The 10,499-nt window shown below is 26.9% G+C and overlaps 2 protein-coding genes across 3 annotated transcripts; one reads left to right on the forward strand and one right to left on the reverse strand.

Annotated features, from left to right (window-relative positions):
• Nucleotides 1–2,480: 2,480 nt before the first annotated feature.
• On the forward strand, nucleotides 2,481–6,469 carry LOC112690475 (TBC1 domain family member 15-like). Of its 2 annotated transcripts, none has more exons than XM_025564493.1 (12): nucleotides 2,481–2,717; nucleotides 2,787–3,256; nucleotides 3,449–3,552; nucleotides 3,613–3,729; nucleotides 3,808–3,916; nucleotides 4,239–4,419; nucleotides 4,483–4,688; nucleotides 4,963–5,192; nucleotides 5,259–5,457; nucleotides 5,516–5,736; nucleotides 5,811–6,125; nucleotides 6,189–6,469. In XM_025564493.1, the coding sequence occupies exons 2-12, from the start codon at nucleotides 2,809–2,811 to the stop codon at nucleotides 6,399–6,401; spliced, it is 2,343 nt and encodes a 780-aa protein (XP_025420278.1). In that variant the 5' UTR covers nucleotides 2,481–2,717; nucleotides 2,787–2,808; the 3' UTR covers nucleotides 6,402–6,469. The 2 variants fall into 2 exon arrangements, with proteins under 2 accessions (XP_025420278.1, XP_025420279.1); XM_025564494.1 differs by lacking the exon at nucleotides 2,481–2,717 and having other exon boundaries at nucleotides 2,962–3,053; nucleotides 3,113–3,256.
• Nucleotides 6,470–7,066: 597 nt separating this feature from the next.
• On the reverse strand, nucleotides 7,067–10,493 carry LOC112690474 (GPN-loop GTPase 2). The gene is made up of 5 exons (XM_025564492.1): nucleotides 10,485–10,493; nucleotides 9,254–9,459; nucleotides 9,072–9,189; nucleotides 8,273–8,468; nucleotides 7,067–7,385 (listed from the first exon to the last, which is right to left on the reverse strand). Exons 2-5 carry the CDS (start codon nucleotides 9,386–9,388, stop codon nucleotides 7,121–7,123), a joined length of 714 nt encoding a protein of 237 aa, XP_025420277.1. The 5' UTR covers nucleotides 9,389–9,459; nucleotides 10,485–10,493; the 3' UTR covers nucleotides 7,067–7,120.
• Between the last annotated feature and the right edge of the window lie 6 nt (nucleotides 10,494–10,499).

Below are 10,499 nucleotides of genomic sequence, written 5' to 3' on the forward strand. Positions count from 1 at the left end.
TTATCTTACGCTAAAGTGCAGTAATAAGAATTTGATAAAGGGAGAACCTCTCTATGAAGCTCCTGGTAATCGGGTCGGTCTGATGGAATGATCAACCGAGTTCATATGAAACCGGATAAATGTTTTATGCTAAACATTCAAGTCACATTGAAGAACTAACTAAAAATTTCGATAGAATGATGACGATCCTGGGCATCAAGATGTTGCGTGATCTGGACTACTCTGGCTTCTTACACGGTTAGCATACGGACTTTGTTAACCTAGAACAAAACCTTCACGAATATGGACGCTAGTGGAGTAAGCAATAAAAATTGTGCGTAGAACCTAATAAAGAAATAATTCACAAAAACATAAAAGTGGTGTAATAAGAAGAATAACGTCGTGTGAACTCGGTTATTATGCAGTTTGGTAAAGAATAATATTAAGCTTTGCTTAAAAAATTTAAAATTATTTTAAAAATAAATTAAATTAATACTATTTTTCTATTTGTAATGTAGTAATTATTACTGTGAGCATTACATTGTACTATAAGATATTTTCTTAAGTTGGAAAATTTGAACGACCACTTGTTATCAGCGAAAATATTTTTATATTTAGAAAAGGAACGTTCCACGTCTACGGAACTTATTGGTACGAACTTAAAAAATGGTAGGTCACTACTACTAATATCTGCAGGCCATAGATTAATTTTGTCCATTTAAAATGTTCGATATTTTTTTGTAGTTGATCAAATTCAACATTTTTCTTCAAAACTTTTTTAATTTTGTCATCCTTTAGCTTATGCAGATCTTTCAATTTTTTTAGAACATATGTTCTTTTGTTGTTAAAATTTTTTTAATGGATTCAGTTAGTACCACACCTTGCTTTCCAAGTCGAGTAATAGATGAAGAAATAAATCCATAGATTTTTTTATAAAATTAAAAAAACTTACTCTTTTATATAAATAATTGTCAAATATGCACTTATAAAATGTAAAAAACGGTCAAATATGCAAAATATGCAACTATAAATTTTAAAAATAAACTTTTATTGCTACAAAACAAATTGCTATACTACTTAGCTATGTTTTTGATGATTATTTAAAAACATGCAAACTCCAAGAAGTCTCAAGCCTTAGTGATAATATACAATCAGACTTGGCGACAGCCACACGCGATATTAGGTAATGGCTAATTGAATTTGAAAAAAAAGCAGTATGATAAATTTTCTAGGTGTCCTGGATTCCAAACCATGCGGCGGTGTGCCATACGGGTCGTTATTGGTGCACCAATGACGTAAGTATAATATAATGTTGTTTTGTTAATTTGTTTTATTACACACCAACGGATTTCTTAAGAATTCTCGCCAGGTTTCTCGCCACATTCATACAGACCATGAAGTATGGGATGACCGAAAAATTGAAGTGAGCGGGGAACGATAGTATTGGCGTACGCAAATGACATTGTAGTTATGGGAGAGACGAGAGAAGAAGTCGTAAATACTACATCTAAACTCTTGAGAGCAAGTAAAACCGTAGGACAATGTGTAATCGAGAAAAATTTAGAAATATTTTGAAGAAACCTAGCTATAAACTACATAGCAGTAGATGATTATCGTTTCAAGAAAATGGAAAATATTTAAATACCTAAATAGCAACAACGACGTGCATGGAGAAATCAATGATCGAATAGCGCGCGGTAATCGATGCTACTATAACATAATGAAAATACTGTTACGTAACTCAAAGATAGTCCCGATTTTAAAGGCATATCCCGGTGTCCCGGCCGATCATTCAGTTTGTACCGGTTAATAGAATCTGAGAGGAAATAACATTTGTTATTAAATAATAAAACGTAGAATAATATTATACATTATATCATTATATTACGGTTATATAATCAATGATCAATAATAATATATATTCTGTATTAGCTTATAAATATTTAAATTAAAAATAAAATACTTATTTTGGTTCCCATATGAACGGATCGAAAAAAAAAGTCATTCGATATGATGTCTCTGTTTAAGGATTTCTAAATCTGGTAACTTCATTTATTATATATTTATTAAATACTATACATAATAAATAATATATTCCAAAAGCAATTGTTTTACGGTAATATATAACACCATATAAATAAATAATACCGGCTATTGAAGTATGCCACCAGCAGCGTCTTATCAATATTTTATTCGCTTTGTTTTGATTTTGTAGTGCGTTCCATTTTAGCGAGATAACATCGCCGTACAATAATAGAACTGACATAACTGCGATTTCACTGCGTTAAATTTTTTTTTTTTCTTGACAATTATTTTCATTCTGTACGGTCTGTTCAGTATTGCATCTACGTGTACAATCATCACGTCCTGTTGGTCGTCGCATTTCGTGTCCGAATTGAAAATCATTAAGATCCTGGGACAAATGTTAACGATCGGTGTTACAGGTCAACGTTGGGATAAATAATTGTGAGTTACGTTAAATCCAACTGAAACAGGTACACGTTTAATATGCTCATAGTATCTATTGTGTACGAGGCGCAAATCTATGCGCGTCTTGAAATATTTCACTATGTAGTAGGGGTACATAATATTATGCATGCAGATGGCTGTTCGTAATAGTTCGTATTATGTTGACATCAAAAAGAGAGGAACAATAACAGGTTCGATGTGACCTTAATGTTACAAGGCTGTTGCTGTTACATTTACACTTTTACAGTTTTGTATGTAATCATAGAACGGTACGAGCGCGCGTGCATGTGTGTGTGTGTGTGTATGTGTATTTTTTTTGTTTTTCATTATTCATTTAGATATAAGTTTTAAAAGATAAAAATGGACGTCAACAAACTGGAAGAAGAAGAACTGTCGTACGAGTTAAAGTCCAGAGGCATAGCATCAATGAACAATGTAAACGAAATGAGAAGTGTTTTGAGAGGGTTGTTGAAGATCGAAGTAGAAGGTAAATCGTTGATGGTGACCAACAGCAATGTTCCATTAGATGTGAAAAGCGAGGTGAAAACGTGTGTTAAAAAATTACAAGTCATCAACACAATGATCGACAACATCAAAGGGGACAGGTACAGTGAACAATATAGAACAGTGGATGCAAAATTATGTCATTTAATGAATCGTGTAGATAAATTAATGGTAACTGAACCGGAAGATAAAAAAGACAGGTCTAATTTGTTAAAAGGCATATTGTTCTTAATGAGAAAAATGGAATCAATGACATCTAATACAACCGTTATTGAAACCAATACAAATGAAAATGATAACGCAGGTAAAATTGTTGTTGATAATATTTTTACAATGGTGAAAATATAGTGCATACGATATGCCTAAGCTAACTTGAAATCAGGACTAATTATGATTTATAAATATTGACAATTTTAAATTAAATATTCATTGCTTAGTATATTATTATTGTTCAATATAATTTCAATAATTTCAATGTTTTCCAATTATTTTTTAGTTGGACCTGGTACTGTAGTATTATATGAGAAAAACACTATCACAGAAATGAATTCGACTTGTAGAAGTTCTGAATCTACTACGTCCGATGAAGAATTTGGCACAGTAAATGAGAATTATTTATTTTTTATTTATAATGTGTTTCATTTATTATTTTTTTTCTAGGAATATTTTGTTCAACAAGGTGTAGCAATAAAAAGCTTAAGTAAGTTACATAAAGGATCAAAAAGTCATAAAAATGCAGAGACTCATTATACAGGATTATTGAAAATTATGAAATACGTAAGATTTTATAGCTGAAATAGATAAATATAATTCTTTATCATTTTTAATCGCTTAAATTATTAATATATTGCATAGAAAACTGCCAAGTTTATTGAATGGAAACCAACAGAAATGTCTGTATTTCCTGATGCAGATGAATGGAATATAGTTGATACTGGGTATAAGCAAATTGGTAAAAATAAGAGTAAGTAAATATAAGATTTCTAGATCTTGATAGATAAAAATTGTTTAAGATTTTTAAAGATTTTTTTTTTAATAATAAGTACTTCTGATAAACATTGAAGTGTCTTGTTATTAATATGTTCATTTGAGTGTAAAGGATTAGTTCATAATCTGGTGAAAATGATCAAAACTCATATTTTTCTTGCTAAATATATTTCTCTTATATTTGTTATTAAAAATTCTTGTAAAAATATAAATAATTTTTTTTTAAATAATAATTTTAAGATATTTATTTTGATATTATATTTAATAAAATCTATGATATTTTTAATTTTTATTTTTAGGTGATCGTAATATTGATATAAAAATTAACTTGGCAACAATGAAAAGTTATAAAATGAAAAAGCATAAAAAACATCAAATTTCAATACTCCAGACTAATGGTTCACTTGTCACATTTTTATTTGAAAGTTCTCCGATAAATGATTTTGTAACAGCTTTGAAAACACTTCTTCATACAGAAAAGTAAATTTGAATATTTAAAAAAATTATACGTCCAATTATAACTAATCTAAATTATTATATCAGAGAAATACGACACCACAGACCTACTGGTGTGATTTTAGTACTTGGTGAAAGGCAAGATTCTGATCCTCTGTGTCAGTCAATTAAAGAGTTAAAAATATTTCCGGATCAACCACCTACAAGTACAGTTTGGAGTTTCATTAGTGGATTCCAAAACAATCCTGTAGAAAAAACATATGAAACATTTGCAAAAATTAGTGATGTTCTATGTGAGTAAATTAATTATTGATTTATTTACTAATTTATTATTTTAAATATGATAATAAATTTATATATGAAAAATAAATAACAAACCTTTCTATAACTTGATACATTTATAGTTAAATCTTTATCTAATTAAAAAAATAATTGTTATGTGATTAAGTTAATTACAAGTATAGTAAACCAGTAAAGATGTACATTTTATATAAATTTAACATTAAAAAAATCCCTATAGAATGTCACTGGATCTTAATAGGTATTTATCGGCAATTAAATATATAGTGACTCGGACAGCAGATACAAGACCAGACCAAGAAGTGGTAGAACTATTAAATAGAGCAGAAGAAGATGATGAATACACCATGGTAGATCACCCTCCATCGGTCTTACCACCCAGACCAAAAATAAAGCCTAGAGGAAATCCATTAGACCAAACAACTTTTTATCAATCTATGGATAATGAAGGACGTATCATTAATGTAGATAAAATAAAAAACATAATTTTCTTTGGAGTGAGTATACTATCGGTACATAATAATGTATTAAGTATTTTAAATATTGAATTTAATTTTATAAAGGGTTGTGAACACTCAATAAGACACGAAGTATGGAAATATTTACTTGGGTATTATCCTTGGAATTCTACCCGAGACCAACGTTTACTTATTGATAAACAACAGAAAATTGAATATGAAAGAATGAAAGTGCAGTGGATGAATATGTCTTTTGACCAAGTATCAAGATTCAACATGTATAGAGACCGAAAAAGCCTAATTGGTAATTTTCGATATTTATATTTTTTAAAAATAATTAATAGCTAATTTTTTACCTACAGATAAAGATGTTTATAGAACTGATAGAACGCTTGATTTTTATGCCGGAGAAGAAAATAAAAACCTTTCAAAACTTCATAATGTTTTAATGACTTATGTCATGTATAATTTTGATCTTGGTTATGTTCAGGGTATGAGTGATTTATTATCACCAATATTGATGATAATGAACAGTGATGAAGTGGAATCATTTTGGTGTTTTGTGGGTTTTATGAACAGAGTTGTAAGTAATGAAACCGATTTAACTTCATGCAATATGTAAATTTAAGTCTAATCTTATTTCTCTTTCATCTTTAGAATACAAATTTTGAATTAAAACAAACCGGCATGAAGAAACAGCTAAATGATTTACACTATTTATTAACAACAGTTTCACCAAAACTGGAAAATCATTTAAAAAAAATGGATTCCAGCAATATGTACTTTTGCTTTAGATGGCTTTTGGTCTTGTTTAAACGAGAATTTGTTCATTCTGATATTATGCGTTTATGGGAGGTACTGTGGACAGATATTCCATGTGCAAATTTCCATCTCTTAATATGCGTAGCTATATTAGATAATGAGAAAGATATCATAATCAATGAAAATTATGGACTCACTGAAATCTTAAAAGTAATAGTATTATTATTTAATTTATTATTTGTGACAGTTAATGTTATATCAATGTTATTTCAGCATGTAAATAATTTATGTGAAAAAATTGATTTGGATAAAGCTCTAACAACAGCTTATAGTATTTATGAACAGTTGAAAGAAGCACAGCCATCATTGCAAGATTCAGTTAATGAGCTACTTGGGTTCTCCATATCTCGCTCTGATACAATATTGTCTAACAGTAATCTTACAGAAGATAATTACGAAAAGGCTTTATCAATGAATTATGTATAATTAACAATGACTATTGTGCAGAATTTAAAATGACTGTGATCAAAATAAACTATATAAGCTCTTAATTATACATTTTGAAAGGGATTATTTTTTAATTGGTTTAATTGTAAATTGTAATTTATAATAAACAATATTGTTGTTAATTTATTTTACAATTATTTTTATTTACTTTGATTGTTTTTAATAATTTTATTGTGGTATTTTTTTTATTTTTTGTTAATAATTTTCAAGATAAAATCAAATATTTTAATTGAATACAAACAGTATACATATGAAAAGATCCTCATAATTGTCCAACAGATTTTTAACATATTTCGTTATCTTTCTAAAAGAATTTTATTCTGCTAGTTTTTAGCTTTATGTTTTATTAATGACCTTTTCTATGTACTTAAATTTATTAAAATATTCATAATTTAATAAAATCTTCAGTGTGTATACAGTTATTACTTATACTTTAACTGGTTTAAATTATATTTGTATGCAATTTTCATACTTTGTATACATTTGGTATTTTATAGCATAATTATTATTTTGGCATGCAATTTAAGGAATATCACATCTCTTAGTAAATTTTTGGTTTAATATTATTGCATACAATTTTATTTTTCTTCTAAGAAATAAATAATACATTTTAATTAAAATTATTTTATTTAGTTATATATAGAGAGAGAAAAAAATCATATAAATGTTTAGAGTAATACTAGGAATAAAATTTAAGTTCAATTTTGCATCATCTCTGTTGAATCGGTTTTAGGTAAATCTTCTAAAACATCAAGAGTTAAATCATTGATATCCAACTTCATTACTGAGTTAAGCATTTCCGCATTCTGATTTTCTTCTGGACTAAATATGTATCCATTAGCTCTATCAATGGTTTTTCTCACCAATTCTATTGTTCGTTTATCCTTCACATTTAAAGGTACAAAGGATACAATATTTTGTCCTTCAATTAGACTAACTATAGCCTTATTCAATCGATGGTATCTATAGAAAACACACAAGTAAATATTTTAGAATTTATAATAATTAAATTATAGCCAATGGAACACCCTGAAAAAATACAAATAAGTGTCGTACTTTAATGTTTCATTTGTTTGAATTAAAATTGATTTATGGGGGATCAGTCAAAACCATAATTTATCTTTTTCTTCCTCATATTTTTTCAAATTATTTCAGCTACCCTTATCCTAAACCTCCACTCATTTCGATTTTTCATATCCTCTATGCACACATCAACAACCCTCATATTCTCAATAATTTTTGGTCTATCAAAATCATAATTTATCGATAAACAAAATTCAAATATTTTAATCAGAATTTTTCATAAAAAAAACTTAAGTATTAATTTATGATTCAAAAGATGGAACCCATACTAATAATAATATCTCTATTCCAACAGTCCAAAACTATTGACTGACATTTTTATTTTAGTATTCTGGATCATCACATATTTCTCTCAATTAAAATTTATCTGCAATGATACAGGTGACCCCAGAAGGATTCTAAGACAAATACAGTGCCATTACCTACTAACAATTTAATCCCTAATAGTCTACTTAAAACGAAGTTTCAACTATGTTCCAGGTTTTACAACATTAAAATATATATATATATATATTATAATTAATTAATTTATGCAAATATTAATTGCTTTTCATAAATTAATCCTTACTTATGTTTACTATAGTTTATTTTACACAAAATTAATTATAGATGAAATTAAAAAAAAACATTAGTTTTATAATATAATATTACTATGGAGTAAAGATTTTAACAGTAGTTAATTGTATAATATTGCATGAATTTAAAAGGAGATGTAGACATATATTTAATAACATTATTTTAATAATTAAAAATAAATATTTACTTACCTAGCAGTAAGGGGATCGTTTTGCAGTGCATTTAATAGATGGTCAAGACTCAATACATCCGTATAATAATCCAAATTGAATAAAAGTTTGGATTTGTGTTTAATAGCTACATCTATTTTTGACAATATATTCACATGAGGTAATTCCATTTGATACATGGTAGATGTACACATCAAAAGAGCCGAAATATATTTACCTAGAAATTAAAAAAAGAAAAATGAATTACTATAAAATAATATAATGTAACATATTACACATATACTATGTACATTTTGCTTTATACAAAAAAATGAAATTAGTTAAGTCATTTCAGGTTAATGAGATTATTTAAATTTAATAAAAAAAATATTTTAAAAATCGCATAATCCTAAACATGTTAATCATTAATTTATTATTCAGTTAAAAGAAAAGTTATTTTTAAAATTGATGTGTTTGAAAGCCAAATTAAATATCATTAATTTAATACATAAAGTAGATGTGTAGTTTCATTCAAATATTAACATAGATTCATACAGACAGGAAAAAAATTGTTTTTGTATTAGATATAATTACTCGTATTTTATAAATAACTACAGATACTTCAACCAAGTTTTATCAATTAGTATTGTCTAAAAAGATATACTAATATATGTGTATATGCGGATGTGTCTCAGCAATAGTATTAATATTATTGAAGTCCTGTTATCAAAGACAGAATGAATGTAATGATACAGACAAAAATGATTGTTGGGATAAAAATTTTAAATTTAGTTTAAACATAGCAATATCTACATTGCATAAATTTAATCAATAGATATACCTGGATCACTGCAGTAATGGCAATCAATGAGTTGTACACAACACAATCGTAAATCTAATTTATTTGTAATAGCAGACATAATATTTTTCATAGAATTATGGTGGGTATATATTTCTACCTAAATTAACATCACAATTAAAACATATAACATAAATTAACTTGCAGCATATTAAGTTATGTACCTGTCCGGGACAATCAAATAATAAATAGTAATTGTTAAATTGTCTCAATTTTTCTAAAAACCAATCAAGCCTCTTTTCTAGGTATTCAATACAATAAATCAAAGAACCATTGGGTCCTAAATTCACATAGTCCATAACATCTTCAACTGTAATGAGTTCTGATACATCAATAGCTGCTTCATAACATAGTGAATCATTAGCTGGATCTAGTAAAATAAATAAACCAATCATTCATAGTTCATCATAGTTAATAATTCAAATACATAATATTGTAGTTTTTAGATATTATTTATTATGATATATTGTTTTTTCAATACCACAATAACTATAATTAATGTATTTGAGGGCATAATGGTTTAGAGCTTATAAGTTTGAAGTTCAAGTCTAAAAATGTATATGTATTAGATTTTTTCCATAAAAATTATTGTACATATTATACCAATAATTGGTAAAAATAAATTATAAAAACAAATTATAAATAAATTATTTATGCTAAAAGTATATACACACAAAACTTTATTTTAGAAGACACCATACCTGAGTACGTTGTCTCTGTCTGACATACGTACAACATAGCAAATTTGCATTCATTAGTTCAAATGTAGTGATGTTAGCTTTAGTATTATATTAATATTAGAATAAACTAACCTATAATATTTAAAGAGAAGAAAATTAACTGTGTTTTGTGGGTTAGTTTTTTTTTAGATATTTTAATTTTTAAGCGAGCAATGAGTTTTTTTTTTTAAGTAATTGTAATAGCTTATATAATTTACTCAAATATTAAAATATCAGAAAAAAACCGACCAAAAGAACACAGAAAATGTTTGTCTACTAAAGTTTGATTATAAGTTAGTTTATTCTAATATTAAGGCTAACATCACTACATTTGAACTACTGAACACAAATTTGCTATGTTGTATGTCAGACAAAGATAACACATACAGATGAGGCGTTCTCTTATTATATTTTCCACATTTACCATACGCTAAATAAATAAAATTTTCCACATTATTGTAAAATCTTAATTTAGTATTACATATATTTGCTTTAAGAATGACATAATTTGCTTAAACCAGTAACTTACATACTGTAAGCATCTTATATCTGGTGAATATAATGTAAAATAAATACTTCAAATATTACAGTTATAAACAGTATACAACTAATAAATCCACATTATAAACACTGTGTGGTAAATAAAAAAAAGGATATCTAGACATATATGACTAACCTATATTAATTATAG

This window comes from Sipha flava, unplaced genomic scaffold, assembly GCF_003268045.1.
Source record: "Sipha flava isolate LNK unplaced genomic scaffold, YSA_version1 50657_pilon_pilon, whole genome shotgun sequence".
Lineage (NCBI taxonomy): Eukaryota > Metazoa > Arthropoda > Insecta > Hemiptera > Aphididae > Sipha > Sipha flava.

Excerpts from the sequence above, each read along its gene's own strand:
- LOC112690475 (XM_025564493.1), top strand. The coding sequence starts at position 2,809 with ATGGACGTCAACAAACTGGAAGAAGAAGAACTGTCGTACGAGTTAAAG. Across the intron at positions 3,917-4,238 it reads GCAAATTGGTAAAAATAAGA|GTGATCGTAATATTGATATA; the intron begins GTAAGTAAATAT and ends TTTTATTTTTAG. Across the intron at positions 4,420-4,482 it reads ACACTTCTTCATACAGAAAA|AGAAATACGACACCACAGAC; the intron begins GTAAATTTGAAT and ends TTATTATATCAG.
- LOC112690474 (XM_025564492.1), bottom strand. The coding sequence starts at position 9,388 with ATGGACTATGTGAATTTAGGACCCAATGGTTCTTTGATTTATTGTATT. Across the intron at positions 9,190-9,253 it reads TATTTGATTGTCCCGGACAG|GTAGAAATATATACCCACCA; the intron begins GTACATAACTTA and ends ATGTTAATTTAG. Across the intron at positions 7,386-8,272 it reads AACGATCCCCTTACTGCTAG|ATACCATCGATTGAATAAGG; the intron begins GTAAGTAAATAT and ends TGTTTTCTATAG.